The sequence below is a fragment of the Fundulus heteroclitus genome, chromosome 23 (assembly GCF_011125445.2).
Source record: "Fundulus heteroclitus isolate FHET01 chromosome 23, MU-UCD_Fhet_4.1, whole genome shotgun sequence".
NCBI lineage: Eukaryota > Metazoa > Chordata > Actinopteri > Cyprinodontiformes > Fundulidae > Fundulus > Fundulus heteroclitus.
Window position 1 is genome coordinate 5,591,394 of NC_046383.1, and position 25,261 is coordinate 5,616,654.

The 25,261-nt window shown below is 39.2% G+C and overlaps 1 protein-coding gene across 1 annotated transcript in view; it reads left to right on the forward strand.

Annotated features, from left to right (window-relative positions):
- Positions 1 to 25,261, forward strand: part of drp2 (dystrophin related protein 2) — a 165,985-nt gene that overhangs the window by 11,088 nt on the left and 129,636 nt on the right. The window contains exon 2 of the mRNA XM_021316064.2: positions 1,710 to 1,884. Within this exon, the coding sequence (XP_021171739.1) occupies positions 1,838 to 1,884 (47 nt within the window). The 5' untranslated portion in view covers positions 1,710 to 1,837. The remainder of the gene's footprint in view (positions 1 to 1,709; positions 1,885 to 25,261) is intronic.

Sequence of the window (25,261 nt, forward strand, 5' to 3'; positions counted from 1 at the left end):
TGCTGGGCAAGCCAGGCCTGGGACCTGGCTCCCACCCCCGGTAGTAAGACCGGTCAGCACCAAGGGGATTGTTAATCTGCTTTCACAATTATGTTACTGCGCAGACAGGTGAAAATAAGTTCAACTCTTCTCTTAATAGCTACACATCTGGATTGGGTGTATCGGGTGACTGTGCTGTTGCAAAGGTTAAACGTTGGGTTTTACTGCAAGGGAGAATGACATCAACCCGTGAAAAACCCTCTGATAAGAACCTTCTGACCGAACACGAGGGAGAGCGGCTGGTCCTGGTCCAGGCACGTCTGCATGTGTCTGGTGCAGGTGGCTGAAGGTGTATTTGGAGGCAAAGCATGTGTTCAATCATACGTAGTGAAAAACATCAAAAATAGAAAAGCCTGGGACCAGACTTATCAGGACCTGTGAACCTGGAAAAGCTTCTGCTGCCTTCAAAGCCACACACATGAGTGTCTTAGCTTGAGTGTTTATTCCGTTTGTTGGTGAGCGTAGACTTCTTCTGCCCTTGTCTTTTTTTTTTCCCTTTTTTTGTCCATCAAGGGGATTGCACTCCTTCATGTTGCCTTACATGCCCTCGCACTGTAAAAGTCCGGAATAAAAGAGGCTTCTTGTCTGCGTTTGTTTTTTTTAGAGTTTAATGGAATGGAATAATGGGATAAAACCGCTGCCATGTCGTGATTCAGGTTTCTTCTCTTTTACACACCGGCCAGAGTTATTACATTTGGCTCAAATTGAGTGCATTTGCGAGAACATATCGATAAAAACGTCATCAGTATTATTTTTGCTTTCCTTTTTTTGCGACAGAACTTTACAATATATTGAATCACAATTCCAATATGAATCCAATTGAAAAGGGCTGCTTGGGGACCATATTTGCTAGGCTATTGTAATTAAAGTGCAATGCGTTCATGCGGCCAGTAGTATCCTATTGAAACAAGATATTTACATACACTGTCACACAACCCTTTTTCCACTGTCAGACATTAAATCAGACTAAACATTTTCAATATGTTTTGACTCCCAGAAATGTTTGCTTAGATTTAATTTCAGAGATAGTGTTTACATCCATTTCAATAGTGTTTAGTAAAATTGTAAGCCTTGTTAACTGTATGACTTAAGTCAAATGTGTTGGGTTTCCTTACATAATCATTTCATGATATTTTTCTGGAATATTTTTACCTATATTTCCTCACAGAACCAACTTGTGGAACACATTGCTCTAACACACCTTTTCAGCTGTGCCTGCAATTTTTTCCATGGGACTGAGATCTGGGCTTGGTGATGGCCGGTGATACAGCAATGATAACTAGGATTTTATATAGCGTGTGGCTTCTCTCCAAAACCAGCAAGTGCGTTGGTCACAGTTGTATTTGTTCTGCTTTTCATATTTTATGATAATTCACTGAAACATGCACAATTTAGTTGCAAATTTCTGCAGGATGACCCGCACTCGACCCAGTTTGACATTAAAGCCCCAATGATCAGTCTGCCATGCTTTCTTTACGGCCACTGAATACGAGACAGATCTTGCAAAAGTTCATTGCACCGAGTTCTGTTAAAGACATTTTTTGGGCGCGGGGGGTTGCTGGTTATGCTTGTGATGCTTTTTATGCCTCTCACCTTCATGTAATAATCCGGAGGGGGGGCAAATTCAAAAAGACATTCCTATAACACACGCCTCTGTTTGTGCATTTTAGCTGCGGGGCGGCCCTCGTGGCCGGGATGCCGCTGTGTGCCGTGCCAGTCCGCTGTGGACGGTGACGGGCCGGAGGAAGGAACTGAGTGCCGGAGACTGAGAGGAAGCAGCCCCCACCAAACGGGAGAGATGAATCTCTGCTGGAATGAGATCAAACGCAAGTCCCACAACATTCGGTAAGTGGAGATTGAAGAATGTAAAAAATAAAGCTTCTTTTTCTTCTTCTTTCTTTACTTTGACCTTCAAGGTCTCTTCTGTCATCGTCATTACTGCTTTTGACTTAAAGATCTCAAAAATGTTTCCAGAACTTCTTGATTTGTAAGCTGCATCTAAAGGAGGAACTAGCGAATAGAGATGATTTAAGCTCAAGGAGCTTAGCAGAAATCATAAACACAACTTGGTTTTCATGAAAGTTTAACTGCTTATTTGAAGGACTTGAAATTGTGAAACACATTAATAAGTTATACAAAACAAATGAAGAGATGACGCAGACTAGGCGTAGTGAGAACTTATGACACAACATCAATTAAGGCTCAAGTTCCAACATTTCTCATTCTTCAGGGTGCGTTGTCTCAGCTCTTCTCTCTTATCAGTTGGGAGGGACTAAAACGCATCCTTCATGTACTTAAAAATGAGATGGAAAGTTTTGTTATATCTGCACTTAGCATTGTGAACAAATACATTCAGTTCAGTGCATTCATGAGGCATTTTAGTGACATCTGGACTTATGAAGCTATGTTGCTGAAAAACTGTAATGGGTGTTATTCATCTATAAGAGTGGTGGTGTGGGTAAATTACATTGTGCTTAAACAAAATCTGTTTTATTAATGTAGAGCTAAATCTAGTTGTGACCAAAATGTTCTCCCAGTGAGACTAGTTTACAAATGTAACACCTTGATGTAGTTATTACCTAAAATGAGGTATGACATTATCTACCAGCTAAACTCTGTGAAATAAACTTTCAATTTGTGCAAATGTTAAAGCCCCAGTCTCTAAAATTTATATCCATCTAGTGGTGCGCTAAACGAATTACCTTGCAGTTAAGCGTGTTATAACTACTACAGAAGCCGCGTAGTGTCAGAAACGTGACAATGTCAACAAGCATGTTCTCCATGTCTCTGGTAGCAACCTACTGCTAATAGCTAATAGTTACGATAATCGTATGAAATTGTTTTTGGTGGCCTGCAAATTCAGAGCTCATTTGATGAAGTGAGAGGGACATAAACAAACTAGCAGTCTCTGCCAGGAGGACAGAGTTGTTGCTGGACTATAATGCCCTGTCTCTAACATAACACCAAAGTAAACTTCATTGAGCAGAAAGCTTGCAACCTCCACATCGGTTTTGAATATCCGCTCCTTCATGAATTGTCTCCATCTGGTAATAGCTATGCCGATATAGGCTCTCGTTTTCTCTCGCTTTTTACTTCTTCTTTTATCTTGGTTACTTTCTCTTCCCTCTCGCTGGGCAAATAATATGGGTGGTCCTCCATTTCAACAGAAAACGGCAAATAGAATGATCCACGGTGGTCTTTGCTTGTTTTATACTCCTCCTCCACCGAAAGCATGTCTTCATATAGAAGACAGAAAAAACGTGTATGGCTGAAAAGTTTGACCCCTTTCAGCTACGGAAATCAGAAATAGCACATGGCGTCTTTCATTGGGTGCACCACCAACACCTATGTATTTGTAAAAAACTCATTCTAAGCTATGAGAACACATTTAATTTTTGTTATTTGACATTGGTAGAATATGTATTTATGAAAGCAATTCTTGATTTTTGCTAACAGAAAGCCAAATTAGGTACAAACTGTCCCTTTAAACCTGCACGACACTGAAGCTAAAGAGCATTGGTGTCGCTACATTGCCTTTGCGAAAGGCACCGTAAATGAGGTGCCTTGGATTTTCTTAAGGCATATCAGAGAAAAAAAAACATGCATTCTTTTTTTCTTTACAGCTTTTTTGTTGCTCTGTCACAAAAAACTGCTATAAAATACATTAAATTTTGTGGTTGTAAAGCAATAACTGTGAAAAGGTGCACTGTACATGTAAATGTTTCTTAAGAAAATTAACACTGCACTCTTTGGTATGCTATTTCCTGCTCAGGCAGAAGTCGTTTTTTTTTGTGTTTACAAAGAAATTCCTTTATAACAGCATAACGCCAATGGGAGAAATATACTTGAAAAAAAGCTCAACACCCAAGACAGACAATTGTTTCATGCAGCAAAGCCTACAGAACTACACGACATTTGTGCCAGCCATCTGAGCTATGGCATTTAACTGTTTACAGCATGGAGTGGGATGACACGGCCTGTGTGGGCACCCTCATGTACCCACTGTATCCAACTTTGTGCCACTGTGACATCTGTACTTCCCACATGCTGAGCACTTGCACAATACAACCACCCATCCCCATTCAAACTATTACCGCTGCCCCTATCAACCCCCTCCTAGTGCTGGTAATGCTAAATAATGTGTTGTCCTCCGTGTCTCGGGACCATGTGTTGTCTTAACTGATTGTAAGACAATCCTGCAAGGGCCTGATAACACCTGCAGGCAGGAGGCCCATGGTAGCTTGGGAGGTGCTGCATAGATTCACTGTTTTTAGCTGTGTACACCACAAAAGTGTTTCTAATGGAAGCATGACAAGAGGAAAGCTAATGTATAAAAAGCCCGACAAAAAGCCCCATTGGTACTTTATCATAACACATATAGGGCACTTAGCAATAAATGTGCTCTAGTCAGTAAAGACCAAGATACAATTTTTTTTAGGCATGGATTCAGAATGCTTTGCGTGGCAGAAAAATAACACCACATACCATCTGAAACACATTTCCAAAGTGGTGGCAGCATCATGCTGAGGGATTGTTTTACCTCAGCACTGAACCCTCTGAAAATGGTAGGTGTACAAATGTAAACAAATTAGACAAATTATCTGATTTGTGATTATTCAATTTTATGACTAGACCGTTTTTGCCCATTTCTTTTTTTTTTTTAAAGTTCTCCAGATTTGACAGACTATGCGGATACTTATTGTCCACTAGGCTGTTCGGTTAAATCCACAGATTTTCTATCAGGTTTGTGTCTGGACTCTTGCTGGGCCATTCCAAATCCTTATCTTCTACTCATGTTTTTGTTGTTTTTGAATAAAAGATGCAATAATAACAAAATTAAATCTATCTTCATCTGCAGCTTTCCTGCAAATAACTGAAGGCTCTGAGTCAAAACTGACTGCCATTTGAAACTAACCACTTTGACAAAAATCTCAGTTCCATCTAAAGAAGGGTAACCGCATACCATGATGCTGCCACTACCTGTTTGACTGTGGGCTTGGTGTTCTTATGGTAATTTGCACAACTATGTTAACCTTGCCTGCAAGATGAATTCTCGCAGTATTTGTGTGTTCACATACACACGAGAATCCATCTTGTACCGCTCCGGCTTCAACCGTTTGTGTCTGAACCAAAAACGGTTCGGGCCAATCACGTTGCAGTATTGAGGTTTAAGGTGGGACATACCGGTGTGACGAAAGCAAGAGCGGTTGAGCCCACAGCTGAACCAAAACACACATGGCAGGACAGGAAGACACACATGTAGCTGCTACTATCACATCTGTTTTGTCAGAATCCATGATCTCTTCTTTGAAAGAAGAACAGCAAGAAGTGTCTTGACTAGCTTACCTTCTTGTGGTTTCTTATGATGTCTGTTGCTAACGTTTTAATTTGATACCTTGATTGGCTAAAACCAACCTTTGGTAGGCAGGCACTAGGTGTGGTTTGCCCAATCAACTCAGAGAGCTCTATTGACATTCCCTCCTTTTCCCAAACAGATTCAAATGGAGCAGTGCTTGATTGATAATGTCCAGAACTAGAGTGCTACACATTATCAATCTGGCTGGCTAGGTTACATTTCTGTCATTTATGAGCCAAACTTACCCTTTTGAACTATGGACCAAAAGTCTGAGTTGGGTTTCATCAAACTGTAGCACGCTCTCCCACAAGGATTCAGGAGATCATCACCAGGCCTGAAAGTTTTTTCTTTGGAATAAAATGTTTCTGTTTTGCAACTCTGCTGTGTTCTCCACGTGTCTGGACTGAGAAGTAGATCGTTGTCACATGTAGAAAACAAGCAGCACTTGTTGGAGCTCCTCAGTGTTGCCAGTGTTGCCACCAGCTCAATGGCCGCCTGTCTGACCAGTACCAGTCTGATCTTTTCATCATTTTGGGGGAAATACATAACTCAAGAGTACTCTACTGCAGAGGCAGGGTGCTGCCATTTTTACCATCAATGCCAGAAGGACACACTGGAACTCTAGTGAAATTGCCGCTGCAAGTCGCTACCAAAGTGTTTATTGTTTTGATATGCGTGATCCTCTGACTGTAATTCATGTTGTTCAAGACTTGAATAAACACAAAACAAAATTTAAAAAAATAAAATTGATCCTGAAATCACTGGAAGCCTGTTCCAACAGAAAGTTAAGTCGTATTAAATCCACTGACCTTAGGTTTAGGTTTCTCTTCCACCAATGTTAGGGTTAGCCCTCAGGGGAGGGGATAAGCTGCAGGTATTAAATTAGGTTTCCTTTCTCTCTGTCTCCATATGTTATAATGTTCAAAGCTACCTATGTGAACTTCTGGCATTGATTGTAAAAATGGCTGTGCTCCTTGCCTGCAGTATTGGGTGCTCCTCTACTTCTGCAATGTTCCGGTGGTCAGACGTTTGCTCCCATTATTAGAAAGTCCCTTCATTGTGCCATTGTACACACACACACGCATATATATATATATATATATATATAAACCTAATTCTGTAGGTTTTTAATAATATTTCCTCCTGACTGATATAGCTATACGATGAGATAATTTAGATCCTTTGTATTATTCGCTGCTTGACTTAATGGAGGTTACTGACTAAATGTCAGAAAAATCCAACTAGAAATGCTGAAGTTTTTGCGGCATAATCAGCTTCACAGTAATTGCAGCTGGATGTGTGAATGCAAGAAGACTGAACACTGAAACTGAATCACATGGTGCTTGATCAAAGTATTCATTTAAGAAAGGCACAATTTTGTGACCAGGTTATTACAGCTTTTTATTATTTTCCTTTAATAAATCTGTTTTTCCTTTAAAATCTACAATATATACGTGTGTGTGTTGACTGGGGGGTAAGTGAATGATCAAGTGTTGCCATTTTGACAAGAATTTGTGCACCACTGAGAGACACTTTGTGTGGAGACACTTAATGCTAACATGTGTAATACGTTACACAGGGGGAAGACAGGCTATGTAATGCTGTGCAATATTTATGTATACTCTTTCCACCTAAGTTGTTTTACAACAAACAGCCTTTTTAAATGCCTTCATTGTGTTCAGGAAATAAAAAAAAAGACATTTCTGAACTAATAATGTGGTGTCACACAATAATGGATGCTTCATTTCTGCTTCGAGTCATATTAATTATTGATATAATATGGGTAAATGCTGCTCCTACACACTCGAGAGGTTTGTCAGAGCAAAACAATTACAACGGGTTCATGTAGTTCTTTAATGCTTAATTGGAAAACATCCAGGCTCGCTGCATCGTCACTGTTCCTTTAATTCTGCTGGCATCCTGTTTAGACAATTGCCCCCTTAATTGCTGGCTTGACCCTGATGTAGCTGAAAAGTTAGCGGGGGGAGGTTAAAGAAGCATAGTTGTTAAATTGGGTAAGACAGTTTTCCCTCCAGTCCTGCATAATGAGATCACTTTGCATGGCCTGTGGTTGCTGTTTACATCCAAACTCCCTCCACTCTGGCTGTATCAGGCTGAGCGAGAAAGGGGGGTGGGACACAGAAGGATGTTAACACAAGGGGTAAGGATAGAAGGAGAGGAGAATCTGACAGGTGGTATTAAATCATCACACAGGAGGGATGTAGGGAATGGAGAAGGGCAGGATGAAAACGGGAATAAAAGAAAGAAAGAAAGATTGAATGAGAAGAAACTGTCTAACCTTGAGGCTGAGAGCTGTCCGGTGGAAACGTCTGCCTGCATTTAATGTTCGCCGCTTGAGAAGTGCAGACTACTGGTTCTAAAATGGCCTGTCTCGCGCTGATTGACAGTTGACAGAAGTTTTATTATAGTAAAAAGCCATAGCCTCCTCTGTCTATCCCTTCAAACGCCGTCCCTAGGGCTAGGTCTTCCGGTGGTTTGAATGGAAAAGAAATGATTTAGTGCCGTTAGATTTCACTGTTACTATATACTAATATCGTTGTAATAGCTATATGAAACTTTAATAAGGCACACATGCTATGAGCTAAATGCTAACTTGGCCACGTAAGAGAACTGGGAAGAAATAACATGTGAGCAATGCAGAGTTAGTCACATGCTGTATTTTTAGTAAAAACGGTTAATTGTTACCTGGACTTTAAATATATGACGCTGTTTGTAAAGATACACACTGAAAATCTCTCTCTCTCTGTATATACTCGTACTTCTGAGTGGGGTGGGTGGCTGTCCATCTCTGAAGCTTAGGTCCTCTGCCAGAGGCCTGGAAGCCTGAGGGTTCTTCTTAGGATCTTAGCTGTGATTAATCTCCTCTGAGGTCTGTTTCGAAGCAGTGTTAACAAACTTGGAGTCAAATCCTTGACTCTGAATTGATCTAGTTTGCGGTTGGAAACTCTGAGATTTCACAAGTTACACAGCTGTTTCACAACGGCTGGTGTGAGTTAGTTTAATCAACTCTCGGCAGGTTCACTCTGAGTCCAACTATAAAACTATAAAAAGCCATCATCAATGGAGCCCCGATTCGCGGCTCACCATGTCAACAGGCGAGAGGAGGTCCGCCTATTTCACACCACTGGAACTAGAGATTTTAACGCAGGCATACGGTGAGTTGGAGCATGTTTTTAAAAGACAGAGCAACAGCGCTACAGCTGCAAAGGAGCAGGAGATGGCGTGGGAGAAGATCGCTGCTTGAATTAATGCGTAAGTTTATATGTAGTTCTTTGCAACCATGATAACATTGGGGGGGGGGGGGGGGGGGGGGCTAGGTTTCTGCTTGAATGGTAGCGTATTAATGTATTCTATTTAGGTGCAATCCCACGGTGGAGAAGCACACATGGCGGAAGGTGAAGATGAAGTATAAACACGTTGTTCAAACAGGTAAGACTTGTGCATCATCTCATGGGGTTCCTCCTCATTTTGATTTTATATCACACAGTAAATACTAAGTGGCTGTTTGGCTGTGCAGTTGTTTTTTTTATAATGCTGTTATCACACACATCAACGTGCTCTCACCGATATCAAGTTCTGTTAAATAATGGAACTTAATCAAACTAACACAGACTTTTTCTCAGCCTACAGAAAGAAGGCGGACGCCCGTAAAACGGCTGGTGGTCCACCACCTCCACCGCTAACGGAGGCAGAGGAGCTGGCCCTTAGCCAAAATGTAGGAAGGCCAGCCGCTGAGGGAATCCCTGGAGGGCGCTCATCCTGCGATCCCACCTTCCAAGACACAAGTAATGCTGGATGCCTCAGCCTATATACAGTCATGGAAATAAATATTAGATTACTTTGTTTCCTAGTTTCTTGTTCATTTTGATCTCTAATTGTGTAAAAGTACATTTGTTTGGACAGATTCGATAACAAATATAGCTCATTAGAGTTTTTTGTGATAATTTTCTTAAGATTGTCATAAACGTGTAACAAAACGTTCACAGGAAGAATAGTCATACTCATACATATCTAAACTATGAGCTGATTTCTAGCCATTTTCCATGGTTTCCAAAATCGCTTAAGTTCTACTATCAATAGCTGTGGCACAGTACTGTTTGAAACAGCGTTTAGGTGGTTTTATTTTCTGTCATGTTATAGTCACATGAGTTACTAATTGATGAACCAACAAAAAGAGACATTAACATTAACAAGAAAACAAGGATGGTTCAATAATGTTTAATATTTATTTTCCTTTCATGCCCCTTTTTTTCTTTTGACCTAACAGATGGCTCAGATAGGTTTATTCTCAGAGAAATTAACAAGGCAGGTTTTGCATAAGGGTAAAAGATCGGTAAATTTTAACCATGTTTAAGCAATTTATTTATCTTTTTGCAACCATAAAGTCCCATTGAGATCAAAATCTCTTTTAGAAAGGAGACCCGGCCAAATTAGCAGCCATGGAAATAACAACGCAAAAAAGACATATAGTATTAAACGATACAAACAATAATTTAAGTGAACTGAGAGAAATTGAGTGAGGCTGGCTGTTGTCTCTCCCCCGCTGTCATCAGTGCTCCCTGGATAGGGGTTCAATTAAATTAAATTGAGTTATATTAAATTATTAAGACTGTAAAGCTGTGTGAATTCTGTCTTTTTATTTGTAACTTCAGTTCCAAAATAAAAATTAAAATTTGATCTAACAAATAATCCGGATCACTGGGGAATGAATTTCAGAAGGTCGTCTCATTTTCATGTTTTTGGCTTTTCCCCTGAACTCTAAGCAGGATTCTATAAACAAGACACTGCAGTTCAGATGATTTTGTCTGTTTGCTAAATCCAATGTTTTTTTATAAGTGGCTGTGTGATTCATTCAGAAGCCAATCGGGAAATTGCTGAGGATCCCTTAATCATATCTTCATTTTTGTTCACTTGCTACAAATGTAAAATGAAGGACCTTTTAACAGATTTCTCAAACCTGAAACCTAAAACAATCAAGCAAACAAAATAAAATAAAATGCAATAAGAGAGAGACAATTACAGTGAATGCAATAACATTAATTAATTGTACCTGTAACACGAAGAGTCGCTCTATCATTTTATTGAAAGGTTACTTCCAAAGCGAAATCATAATTTTTGTCCAACAAATCCAGTTAATAATTTGAAGCTTCAATAGTTGTTTGGATTCCAATCATTTCTCAAACTGAATGGGACAAACTGCTTTTGCAGGATTTATGGTTCCTATTTCCCATAGATTGCTTCAATATTTCTACTGACTGAACATCACTTTGCTGCTGTTGTTTGTACTTTAGCTAAATATATCACTTCTTTTGTCCCTATTGGGATTAAACAATTGGTTCAGACTTGCATGTTCTGCTTAGACAAACAGGTAGACATTATTAGCTTTTCTCATTTGTTAATTAGCACTTCTTGGCAGATGGTTAAACAGCTATGTGTCCGAAGGCACTTGTACCTTTGAACTACTGTGTGTCTATGTCCTTTGAGTAAAATGCACTCAAGCAGCAATTTGAAGAAAAGCAATTTTTCTGCTCTGTACTGCTGCAGAAAAGCAAATATGGACTTGTTGCTGAATAGTCACAGATGTGACACAGTGTTGTATTTTTACGTGTTGCAAGGTTTTAGTTATACTATTTCTTCAAACAGTTTTTCCATGCAGTGCATTTGATTCTGTGTCAGCCACGAGGGAAACAGTATCAGGCATTGTTAAAGTTCATGCTGTGCCACACAGTGACGTGGTCGTTGTTTTGCTCTGCAGGGAATGCACACGGGGCTTGGTGTGGGCAGCTCAGTCGCATGCTATGAATTCTTTAGCTCCATGGCTGGGATAGCTGCAGAGAGCCAGCCACCCACATTCAGCATCCGTCTGAGGGCAAACGGTGACCTCTGAGTTTGTTTTTATCTCTGTCTGCTCTTGTCATTACCTCATTGCTCATGCTTCTACTCACCGCTGCGTCTGTCAGCTGGCACCCCTCTCATTTAAAGGTGCTTTTACTGCCATTCACTTTCCATTCCAGCCTTGTTTCCTCTTGCCTTTCCTACTGTTGTGGTAATTTTGCCTATCCTTTTGTTCTCCCTACGACCTTTCATAGAGTATGATGTAGGTAATATATCCTGTGGTGGTTTTTTGCTCCATTTTTTTCTTCCCACAGGAGAACTGCTGTACAATGCCTGCAGGACTTACTGAGTCCCAGTTACATGCTAATTCTAATTATTTTATTCAAGGTCAAGAGTTTAAACCCACTTCCTCTACATTACATAGGCAGTTCAAATAAGTATTTTGCGTTCACTTCCCTCTGAGATTAATTTTAAGACTTCATTTGTGTCTCTATTGAAATATGAGAAGGCAGCATTTTGTTTTATAGACCGACAGTCAGGAGTAAACTCACCACAGCCCAAAATAACAATTTTAAGAATAACTTTAACCGTTCTTTATCAAGGTTGAAAATTATCACACATCATTATGGATGGGGGGGGGGGGGTCTTGACTCCCCCACTCTGGAGGAAAACTAGTGAGTAACTACCTCCAGTGAGTAGCTACTGAAAACAAGACAGGTCACACATTTCATTTGCTTCCACTGCTCCATAGAATGAAAAATATTAACATGTGGAATCAGGCCACCTTTTGTTCATCATATTACTTCTTGACAGACTGCCACATGATTCCAATATATATCAAAACTGGATAACTGGATGCTTTGAGCATTTTTATTGATGGTAAAACATTTATTTCTATAACATTTAAACCCATAAGCAATAAGAGTTCAAAAACTGACTATGGCTGAATTACTTGATTGGATAGGTGCTGATTTTAATTCATCCATCCATCCATTGTCCAACACGTCTCTCCCTCATGGGGTCTTAAGGGGTGCTGGTGGCTATCTCCAGCTGTCAATGGGCGAGAGGCAGGATACACCATGGACAGGTCGCCAGTCCATCGCAGGGTTTTAATTCAAATGTTAAAGAACTTTATATATGGAACTGATAAAGGACATGAATATTAAATGAATTTGGCTATACCCTTTCAACAAAGTTAATCACCAGTTATTCAGTATACTGTATACAGTACTAATAATTGTTCATCTGTACATTTTACAACACATTTCACTTTACCTTTGGTGTACCCCTAAGCAATTACTCTTGAGAAATAGTCTATTTTTTCATCCCTCACAAAAAAATTACATTTCGTCTCTCGCACTCAACCAATAATGACATATTCTGTCACCTCACTGAATTGTTTAAGCGTTTAAACAATTTCATTTGCAGAGCATGCCTACAACTTTGAACATGTATTGCTGTTGTATTGTGAAGCAAACATCTCAACATTCCCGAACTTGCCACATCTTACCACTGGGACTTTTCCCCATTCCTCAAGCCAAAATTGCTCCAGCTCCTTCATGTTGGATGGTTTTCACTTGTGAACAGGCAACTTCAAGTTAGACCACAGATTATCAATTGGACTGGTGTCTGGACTTTGAATAGGCCACTCCAGCACATTTAGATGTTTCCATTTAAACCCAATGAGTGTTGTTTTGCACAAAGGAGCAGATACAGGTCCTGCTGAGGAGTTAAGGACCTCTGACGGCCCTGTCTGTAATGAACGGGATCTACGGATCCAGTATTCGATTCAGACAACCAGTGTTTGATTAGTAACAGTTTATTCAAAAACGGAATTGTAAATGTCTGCGTCAGCGTCACTGGCAGGGACCTCGTGAAACAGAGACAGCCGGTTAGTGACCTCGTTTATTGTGAGTAATGTTCACAAACGTGACGGTCACTAACCTCTTCTCTGTGCTTAGTCCAGGAACAGTCATAAGCCGATGATCCAGCCGGCTGGCTGCCGGGCGCTGCAGCTGAGGAAGTTCCCATGTGGAACTCTAGCAGACGGCCATTAGTCAGAGGACAGGCAGAAGGTCAGAACCGTGGAGACGATCGTAGGCAGGATGATCAGGAGGACAAACCAGAAGCCGATGTCGGGGACGAGTCTGAGGTCAGAGCCGGGTGATCAGATGTCCGATGAAGCGCCAGAGGGAAATCCAGGATGAGGTCGGGACACAGTTCCAGGTTTGGTACACCAGCAGGCAGAAATCAGGCGATCAGGTCAGGTGGGATAAAGCAGGCTCACAGGTTGGGAAACAGAACAGGTCAGGATCAGGTAATCAGAATCAGAAGTAGCTGGAATAAGTCTCTCAAAAAGCTTGAAATAATCTGGCACTGATGTCTGGATTGAGAACTGGTTAAATACTGACAGGAGCAGGTGGATAAAATGAGGGGTGATGAGAAATGGGGTGGAGCTGATCAGGTGTGTTGTGTGAGTAATCAGACCAGCATCAGTGCCGAGGTCATGACACCTGTCCAGCTCCAGAGTAACTGTCTGTCTCCTGGAATCTCATCCAGGCTCTTTAGATTGTGCCGGGAGACACAGCAAAGCTTCCGGCAATGGCGCGTATCGATGTGCCATCCTGGTGGATGACATACTAAGACATACTGTACATACACACTGAAAAAAGGGAACTAAAAGTAAGTACATTTTTCTTAAAATGATATTTCCTTGATTTGAGCTGGTAAATAAGACTATTTGCCAATGGAATAGGATTTTTGCACTTAAAATAGGAACAATTCATCTCCATCTTATTTCAAGTGCAGGATATCTAATTATCTTATTTCAGGGGTAAAAATACTCATTCTATTGGAACATAGTCTTATTTAGCTGCTCAAATCAAGGAAAAATATACCAATTTCAACATTTTATTTACTTTTAGTTCCCTTTTTGCAGTGCACATGATCAGTGTGTGCTAACTGCTGACTGACATATACGTTTGCTTCTCCTGGCTATATACATAACCCGAAATAGGACTGAAAATATTTAAGCTGTCACTTGTCATGCTTTTGATATTAACATAAGCTATTAACATTTTTATGCCACAGTTAATTTTCTCATATTGTAGTATGTCCACGGCCAATAATATGCTTCTTTCTCTTAGGAACCAGCTTTGAATTGATGCAAACCATGGGAGGAGAAGGAACGGGGAAACCATTTCAAGGCTGCAGGCCTGACAGAACAAACCTTGTTATACATTAACGCAACAACAAACCACTGGGGAATTAGGAGCCCCATGAATATTTTGATGAATTACCTTTTAGCGTGTAGGTGTGTGTGCATTTGCCTAGCCTGAAATAAAGCAAAAGCGTGGAGAGCACTGAGCTCTGTCTGCTTACCAGTCATCATCTGCTTTACAAATCAGAGTTTGCACAGATTAGAGCAAACGTTGGGCATTATGGATGGTTACAGTGTTTCACTAGTCACTAGTTACACAAATACGCTGGGTTGGTGCACACACTGTACCAAGGCATACTGCTTAGTTCATGAGGATCAAATTAAATCCTTAAAGGAGAGAAAACATTGTTCTGTTACAGCTTCAAGATGCAAAAGGGGAAGGTATATTGTATGTTAACAACTGTTTACATCATCAACCAAATTAGGTAATTGTAAAAAGACATATGTGGATCAACGCTGGATAAATTGTAATTTTCAATATATAACATATATATATATATATATATATATATATATATATATATATATATATGTGTGTGTGTGTATGTACACAAAAATAAAGCTTGTTTTCTCTTTTCTCTATGCCAACAAGGTATTGAAGGCAGGATTCCAGCTACAGCTTGTTTTTTGTCCTCTCTCCTTGCCTTTATGAAATTTAAATTAACAATTTCCTTTACTTTTTCAATGAATAAAATACTGTGGTATAAGCGAAGCTGCGTCTCCGTGTTTGGTTCTGGTTCTAGGTATGCAGAGCAGGCTCGAGCCAGAAGACCTTAGTGGTCTGGAGGGTTGATACACTGATAACAAGTCTGTGATGTATTTAGGTGCTAAGCCATTCAGAGATTTATAGACTAACAGAAGTATTTTAAAGTCTATTCTCTGAGATACAGGGAGCCAGTGTAAGGACTTTAGAACTGGGGTGATGTGCTCTACTTTCTTAGTCTTAGTGAGAACGCGGGCAGCAGCGTTCTGGATCAGCTGCAGCTGTCTGATCCACTTTTTAGGCAGACTTGTGAAAACACAGTTGCAGTAATCAATGCAATTAAAGATAAACACATGTATTAGTTTTTCCAGATCCTGCTGAGACATTAGTCCTTCAATCCTAGAAATGTTCCTGGAAATGTTCTTCAGGTGATAGAAGGCCGACTTTCTTTGCAATAAGATCCCTAGAAAATAACGTGTCGTGGACAAACAACTTTCATATTGTGGAGAAATACAGCCCAAAGGGTGCCTAGAAAAGGTCTTAAGTGGATCCAGGATTAGAAAAAGTAGAATGTCACTAATTTTTTAAAGGGGATTTAAAAAAACTCATCAGTAAATCTTTCTATCAGATCACTGTATATATAGATAGATGGGTAGACAGAGAGCTATATAGATTTATAGCCATGTGGTATTTATTTAGTCATATAACGGTTATCCTGATGGCTCGCAGGATTGTGGAGTGTTTACTTGCCAAAACATTTCCACTGACATTGCTTCTCTTTTTCAAGTACTAAATTCTGCTGCTCCACACAAAAAAATGCATTATCGCTACTAGGGTGGCATCATTTGGGGAAAAGAAATAGGCTCTCCATACATGTTTTTATCGCCAAAAAGCCTTGTTGCAACAAAGAAATAACCAGCCATGTTTTCTCTAAAATAAATGGGCTACACGAGACTAACATTCAAGAACATCAGTTTGTATTACATGCATGCCTACAACTAATCTACATTTCCTACATTTAAACAATGGCTGATAAGATAGTCAGAAAGTTGTCAAACTAGCTGATTTTTTTTAAATGTTTTATTTAATAAAAAACTCAACAAAGAAATGTAACTCTGCTGTCTAATTTTAAATTTATTTTGTAATCTAGCATGACATCAAGTAATTAAATTACTTAGAAATTAGGCCATCTTTATGTTTTTAGCAAAGCTTTTGCATATTTTAATCATGTATTATGCAGAAAACGTAATTGCTTGACTATTTGATCTGACTGAAATGACGTATGCGCCAGCAGGTGATTTTTTTTTTTATTCTCTTGATTATTGTTATGAATTTGTGCAGAAAGTATTCGCTGGCATCAGTTTCAAAACTTAATTATAACATTAATAAATACATTATATTGAAAAAAACAAATTTAGGTTGTGGAAATTTCATTGCGATTGTTTTGTTAGCCATCCTATCAACTGGAACCTGTTGGCCTTAATATTATTTAAACTTTTAATAACATTGATTAAACACATAGAAGTCTTTTCTGACAGACACCAAGCTGAATTTCCTGTTTTTTCCAAAGTTATTTGTCATATTTAATAAAGCAGAGCAAACAGGGTGAGCTTTGTGATACGGTTCATTATCCAGCCGAAATTACAGAATGGATATCCTGCAGCCACAGAGCGGTGAACACGGTCAGCCCAGGCATGTGCTTCTGCAGTCATTCTCAGTTTGTAATAAGCAACTCAATGCTAAACAACAACCTCAAACAAAACCTGAATTGTGCTGATGGCTGTGAACAGAAAATACTTTTTTCTCATCTGCAGAAATGTGCGCTTTGTGAAATAGCTTCTGTAGGATTACAGCCTCGGGGTTAAAGCTGACAGGTAGCCTCTATGATTTCTCAGACGGTTTTCTGACAGCAATTTTTGCAACATAGCAACTTTTCATCTGCTGATTCTTAGTTAAGTTTTATTTTACTGGTTTTCAACACACAAGATGGGTTTTGAATAATTAACTGGAATTCTGAAAGATACATGACATGCTTTGCCTGAGAAATAGCCTATTATAACCCCAATTATAACCCCAATCTAATTATTCCAATAGTAAAACTTAAATTGCAATGTTTTTTTTAAAACCAAACTGTGCTGGTCATTCTGCTCATACACCATTTGCTTCATTTACAGTTTTGGTCGGGTGTGTGAAACATTGACGGCCTTTGGACAAGCCTTGCATCTATTTAGACTTGCCAGGGGGACTTTATGGACCTTTAAAGGGGTCAGGACAATAAATACATACATTTCTTATGAGGTTTTAGGGGTATAATATCTGTTGTGCACTGATGAATGTCAAAAGTGAATACCAAAGGAATAGCTTAGGGGCGGTCAGTTTTGTCTCTTTGCTCAAAAGCAGTCAGATCAGAAAATATGTAGGTCATTTTCTACGTAATTCATATTATCCGATCAGAGCACACCATCAGCCAAACAGCCTCCCCCCTACCCTACTCCCTCCGGCTGGTACACCCGGCTGAAGCCGCGGAGCGCGATGTCTAGTATACAGCCTCAGACTAACTTGACAACGGTTACTAAAAAGGGGAGCTGATATGTCTGAGGGAGGAAAAACATGGATGGAAGTTTCCACTTATTCCCGAAAGATGGGAATCACAGAAGAATGGCAGAAGTCCATTTATGGGGACTTTACAGAAGACTTTCCTTGAACATGGGAAGTCAGACTTTTCAAACAAAAGGATTTTGAACAAAAAAACTTTATTACCAACACGAAAAGTGGCGACCAAAACGCATTCATTACCTATTCAATTCAATTTTATTTATATAGCGCCAAATCATGAAACATGTCATCTCAAGGCACTTTACAAAGTCAAGTTCAATCATATTATACAGATTGGGTCAGATTATACAGATTGGTCAAAAATGTCCTATATAAGGAAACCAGTTGATTGCATCAAAGTCCCGACAAGCAGCATTCACTCCTGGGGAACCGTAGAGCCACAGGAAGAGTCATCTGCATTGTACATGGCTTTGCTGCAATCCCTCATACTGAGCAAGCATGAAGCGACAGTGGGAAGAAAAACCACCCATTAACGGGAAAAAAAACCTCCGGCAGAACCGGGCTCAGTATGAACAGTCATCTGCCTCGACCGACTGGGGTTACAGAAGACAGAACAGAGACACAACAAGAGAAACAAAAAAGCACAGAAGCACACATTGATCTAGTAATCTGTTCTACATTAGATGGTAGTTGCGGGTGAGCCGTCTTCTCTGGATGATGTCACAGTTAACAGAACGCCAGACCAGGTGTACCTACTATGAAGAGAAAAGAGAGAGAACAGAAAGTTAAAGCAGAAATGACAACACATAATGCATAATTGAAGAACAGTAGAACTCAATATAGTGAGAAAATTAGATCCTGATATACTCCAGTAACCTAAGCCTATAGCAGTAAAACTATAAAGGTAGCTGAGAGTAACATGAGTCACTAGTTATAATTTTTGTCAAAAAGAAAAGTTTTAAGCCTAGTCTTAAAAGTAGACAGGGTGTCTGCCTCACGGACCAAAACTGGGAGTTGGTTCCACAGGAGAGGAGCCTGATAGCTAAAGGATCTGCCTCCCATTCTACTTTTAGAGACTCTAGGAACCACCAGCAGACCTGCGGTCTGAGAGCGAAGTGCTCTGTTAGGAACATACGGGGTAATCAGAGCTCTGATATATGATGGAGCTTGATTATGAAGGGCTTTATACGTTAGAAGAAGAATTTTAAATTCTATTCTTGATTTAACAGGAAGCCAATGAAGGGAAGCTAAAATTGGAGAAATATGATCCCTCTTGTTGATTTTCATCAGAACTCTTGCTGCAGCATTTTGGATCAGCTGAAGGCTTTGAACTGCATTTTGTGGAATTCCTGATAGTAAAGAATTACAATAGTCCAGCCTTGAAGTAACAAATGCATGGACCAGTTTTTCAGCATCACTCCTGGACAGAATGTTTCTAATTTTGGCGATATTCCGGAGGTGAAAAAAGGAAACTCTGGAAACCTGTTTAATATGGGATTTAAATGACATGTCTTGGTCAAAAATAACACCAAGATTTTTTACTTTATTACCAGAGGCCAGGTTAATGCCACCCAGATTAAGTGATTGGTTAAGAAGTTTATTTTTTGAGGACTCTGGCCCAAAGATTAAAACTTCGGTCTTGTCAGAATTTAGATGCAGGAAATTTAAAGTCATCCAGCTTTTGATGTCATCAAGACATGACTGCAGTCGAAGTAATTGATTGGATTCATAAGGATTTATGGATAAATATAGCTGAGTATCATCAGCATAACAGTGGAAATTAATCCCATGCTGTCTGATAATTTTGCCTATCGGAAGCATATATATAGTAAAGAGAATTGGTCCAAGGACTGAACCCTGTGGTACTCCACAGGTGACCCTAGAGTTTGAGGAAGATTTATTATTAACATGAACAAATTGGAATCTGTCTGACAGATAAGATTTAAACCAGCCTAATGCTTTCCCCTTAATCCCTACAGTATGTTCAAGTCTTTGTAGGAGAATATTGTGATCAACTGTATCAAACGCAGCACTGAGATCTAACAGGACAAGTATAGACACAAGTCCATTATCTGAGGCCATGAGAATATCATTAGTGACCTTCACCAGAGCTGTTTCAGTGCTATGATGAGCTCTGAAGCCTGACTGAAACTCCTCAAGTAGGTCATTACTTTGTAAATGTTCACAAAGTTGATTAGCAACTACTTTCTCAAGAATTTTAGATAAGAAAAGAAGATTAGATATAGGTCTGTAATTTACTAACTCATCTTGATCAAGAGAAGGTTTCTTAAGTAAAGGTTTAATAACAGCTACTTTCAAAACCTGTGGTACATATCCATTTACTAAGGATAGATTAATCATGTCTAAAATAGTGCCACTGATCAAAGGGAATATGTCCTTAAACAACTTGGTTGGGATTGGGTCTAACATACAGGTAGAAGGTTTAGATGAAGCTAAAATTTTAGATAGCTCAGAAAGCTCTACTGCTTCTAAACAGTTCAAACACTGCGCAGATTCTAAAGATTCCTCCAATGCTGCCTCACTTACTGAGGACGAGGTAATCATGTTTGGGAGGATGCCAATTATTTTATTTTTAATTGCATCAATTTTATTTATGAAGAATCCCATAAAATCATTACTACTGAGAGCTAAGGGAATGGATGGATCAACAGAGCTGTGGCTCTGGGTAAGTTTGGCAACTGTACTAAAGAGAAATCTAGGATTATTTTTATTCTCTTCAATTAATGATGAAAAATATGCTGCTCTAACTCTGCGGAGGGTCTTGTTATACAACAATAGTCTGTCCCTCCAGATTAAGTAGGATTCCTCTTGGTGTGTAGAGCGCCATTTTCTCTCCAATTTCCTAACATTGTGCTTCAAGGAACGCAGCTCTAAATTAAACCAAGGAGCCAGCTTCCGGTGAATAATCACCTTCTTTTTCAAGGGAGCTACATTGTCTAATGCAGAACGCAATGAGGAAGTCACATTGTTAGCAAAGGTATCGATTTGTGAATGGGAAGAAACAGCAATGCTGCCATCTACAGGGCATTTCTTTAATACAGAGGATATTAAAAAGGGGACAGACTCTTTAAGTTTTGATACAGCATTATCCGATAAAAATCTACTATAATGGAACCCTCTTTTGGGGGTGGAGAATTCAGTTAGATTAAACTCAAATGTTATTAAAAAATGATCAGACAGGACAGGGTTGTGAGAGAATACTGTTAATTCTTCACAATCAATGCCATATGTCAGAACAAGGTCTAAAGTATGGAGCCGAGAGTGCGTCGGTTCATGCACATTTTGAGTAAAACCAATTGAATCTAGGATAGTTTTAAAGGCTACACTAAGGTTATCACATTCAGTGTCAACATGGATGTTAAAATCACCCACTATAATAACCTTATCAGTATTTAACACCAAATCAGATAAGAAATCTGACAACTCATCCAAAAACTGAGTGTAAGGGCCTGGTGGACGATACAAAACAACAAACAGAAGAGGTTTTATTGCTTTGCAGTTTGGATGAGGGAAACTGAGGGTTAAATGTTCAAAAGAACTGTAATTATTAGTTGGCCTGGGACTAATTAATAAATCAGACTGAAAGATAGTTGCCACTCCTCCTCCTCTTCCCACAGATCTGGGAATGTGGAAATTTGAATAACTGGAGGGGGTTGACTCATTTATACTAACGTAGTCCTCTTGTAGCCAGGTTTCTGTGAGACAAAACAAATCAATCTGATTATCAGAAATCAATTAATTAACTAACAAAGTCTTTGGAGGGAGAGACCTTATATTTAATAGACCACATTTTATTATTTTATTTTTAGGTTCAAGGTGAACCATATTGATTTTTATTAGGTTTTTATGATTTGTTCCTTTTAGATCAGTTTTTGATCTGTTAAGTTTTGGCCGTGGGAAAGACACCGTCTCAATAGGATAATGGATGGGTAACAGTACAGAAGCTGCAGAGAGGTGTGTTAAACTACGGCTCTGCTTCCTGGTCTGGACCCTGGGTTGTCCATCATACCATACCACCTTTATTTATTAAGAGCTTAAAATCTACCAACAGCTGGAACAAACTGTTGTACATTGCTACAAGCTAAAGCTAGGACATCAGGGTCTACTTTTCTCACTCTGCTGAGTTTTCCTAATTAATAATCAAAATTGCCAAAAATGATACTGTCTGTAGTCGATTTGTACTGTTAGGATTTTCCATCTTCTGAAAGCTTTTTGATTATTTCTCAGTGCCAGTAACTTAATCAGTGTCTGACCAGCGGATCTATACTGAAGTGAGCCACTGTGATCAATGACCAATCATTACCATTTCACCAATCAAATCAGCACTATCTGTTCATTATATCAACACTTTGACTCACATTATTAGACATTTAAAACATGAAACCCCAGTGTGTCAATGAACTATGTTCTACTTCTTTCAGTTTCTCGTTCTTCTTCGTCTGCACGACGATTTTGAAATACTGAAATTTATTCTGCTGGGGCGACACAAACCCTCGCAGGCTGGATGCACCCATGGGACGTAGCAGAAAAACAGGGACTCCTTCAGTCTGTATTTGTGTGTCAGGATCTGATAGATGAACCACAAGGAATACTGCACTGCTGCACACGTCCCCCACACTCTGATGCACATAAACGCTTTGGAGCACACTCGATTCTATCCACAAACAAATAGTCACAAACCCAATAAAACGGGACCGCTGGCTCTGAAATACACAAGCTGTACATCTCAGTTTTTCTCCTAGCATCCAAAAAAATGTACCACTCTGCTTTACTTTGGTTTCTTGTACTTCTGTCATCTTTTGTTTTTCCTGTCATCTTTTTGTGCCCACAGCCACCACTCCTTCTCTGCTTCTGTGTTGTGTAACATAAAAGAAAGAAGAAAAGCAGCTTCCTTCCTTATATGCATCTGTGCAACCCCCCCCCCCCTTTTTTTTCTCTCTACATTCTCGTGTTTGGATTGATATTCAACAGGGTTTTCATTCATGGCTTGTGTAACAATGCTATGTGTAGAATGGTTTTTCTGCAGAAACGCTTCAGATCAAATAGATTAATGTACACCGTGTAGGGGCCGTAAGAAAGCAGCTGATGTCCTTTACTGCAAATCATCAGAGTATGATGTAAAAGAGGGCATGATTCACACGTTTCGTTATGAATGTGGGTTAATCATAGCGGTGAGTCACTCACACATATGAGGGGGATTGTTCCTATTAAGGTGTAATTTATGTTTTTAAACCTAGAGATGCCATATTTTAAGTATATATTGTATTTCTAATTATAATAAAATCCTTGTTTACTCAAGCTCGCCGCAGGTTAAATTGTTTTATTAGTCCGATTTGTTCTTCACTAAATAAAACTCGTTCCGAGTTTATTTGGAGCCATAGGAATTAATTTGCCTGTAAGTGCCCACCGCTGACTGGATTTAGACTTGAAAAGCATCTCTGTTGTCTAGTCTGTTCTTCTCGAAGGTCTCCCATGACTCTGTATAAGATGCTGCTTTAAAGCGTCAAAAAAGATTAATTTTATTTACTTTATTTATTGGCTTTTTAACATTAAGATTTTCCACGCTTGGAAAATAAAGGGGTGGAAGCAGTTCTTGCAATTCCACTCACAAATACAAACCGCTTTTAGCTTAATTTAAAGTTGAAACCAGATTAAAAATCATACTAAGATTAAATTTTTGAAATTTCCAGACACCATTTTAGCAAAAATGTCGGCATGAGCAAAGGTTTTTAGAGATTTTGAACGCCTCTATGGAAGAGAATTATGATCCCCTATGTTAGAGTTATAATAATAACCCAGAGAGAAGCATTTCAGAGGTTACCTTAAATGTTTGACCAAAGTCAGAAATCGAACGCGACACCAACTGTAAAATTAAAAAAGGGAAACTGAAAGAGGCTAGCACTTCAAGAAAGGTTGGCAAAAAGACTTTGAATTGTCTTGTTACTGAAAAGTGCTTTATAAATAAACCCACCTTGCCTTGCCTTGCATGACTTATTTATGATGGTGAACATTTTTCCTTAACCCCCTGCTGGCAGCAGAGACAACAGCTGTGCCGCATGCGAAACCTTGATTTAGTTCACAAATGATTGCTCTGGTTAAACAATTGCCTTTGTTTTTCTTGTTAGATTGGATATTTGCGATGTGCTGATGTGAACAGGTTAAAGGCGGCAACCTGTCTGCATAAATCCTCAGTAAAAGACATCCAGTACTGTTGCCTTTCATTTTAACATGTATTAATAGAGACAAACAAATATTATTAGATGGAGAATAATTTTAGTCCCTTCTTTACAGTTGGTTGCTAATGACTGCACCAGGGAATGCTTGAGGATTTGGTTTAACTGCAGGAATAATTTGGCTAGATTAATTCAGATGCCACCTTCCCTCCTTACGGGTGAACAGAGAAGAGGTGTTTGGATTGAAAATTAAATTCAGCATCACAATGACATGTGGATGTAGGCACTATTATTCAGAATCATGGAGTTTGTCATCTAGCCATTGCAGCCTTATTTTTTTCTGAATAATACTTAATATCATGATCAATATACAGTTGCACATCAATAACTTGACGATTTTAAGTTGTAGTTATTTACTTTTAAAAAGTTAAACCCATATACGTATTCTTCATATCTGGGGAAATAAGTATTGGACCCCCTCTTGCGTTTCCAAGTTTGCTCGCTTACAAACAGAAACATGGTAATTTTCTGGTACAAAACATCAACATTATTTCATAAAAATATGCCTCACATAAAAGTTACCAATTAGATTTTGTTACTGAATCAAAGAAGTATTTGCTCCCACACAATAACTGCACCAGAGTCCTGAGTCTTTCAGACTGTAGTGGCTTTTGATACGGGGGCGGTACGGCTCACCGCCCGGGGCAACAGCTCAGATGGGCCCAAAGCTCAGTCTTATTGCTTTTTATGATTATCACAAGATTTGTGGGACTAAAAATATGGCTGTACAACAAAGCTGCCTAATGACTCTGAAGTTTTTATGTTAGTCAAGACTCCCAGTCACTGCTAAATTTAAGTACCGTTAGTTTAGTTGTGTTTTTTCTTCAAATAATTCAGTTTTTTTTTTATCACATTTGTTTCAAAAGGTAAAATGCCACATATCAGAACTGGATTCTTCTACACTGAAGTGGGATTATTTAAAACAAAGTTTAGGATGTTTTAGGATTTATTTAGGCATCAGTAGTACTTTATATTAAAAACTGTAGAAAATGCAATATAAAGTCTCTTCGGGCCTGGACTAAATTAAACTAAATTGTTAGAAGTTATTCTAAAACACGTTTTTTATTTGTCAAACCTATTTGTGAAAACTGAAAAAGGAGAATTCTTGGTTTACAAGCAAAATTTAAAAAGAAGAATAGGGTAATTTAAAAGAGGGTCTCCCCCAGGGCAGCATTAATGCAAGAACCCCTTCTTCCCAACTATTAGTTGTGTGGCCATGTGGCAGACGCCTAATGGACTAAACAGATCTACACTAAGCTGGAATGATCTCTGAGTAC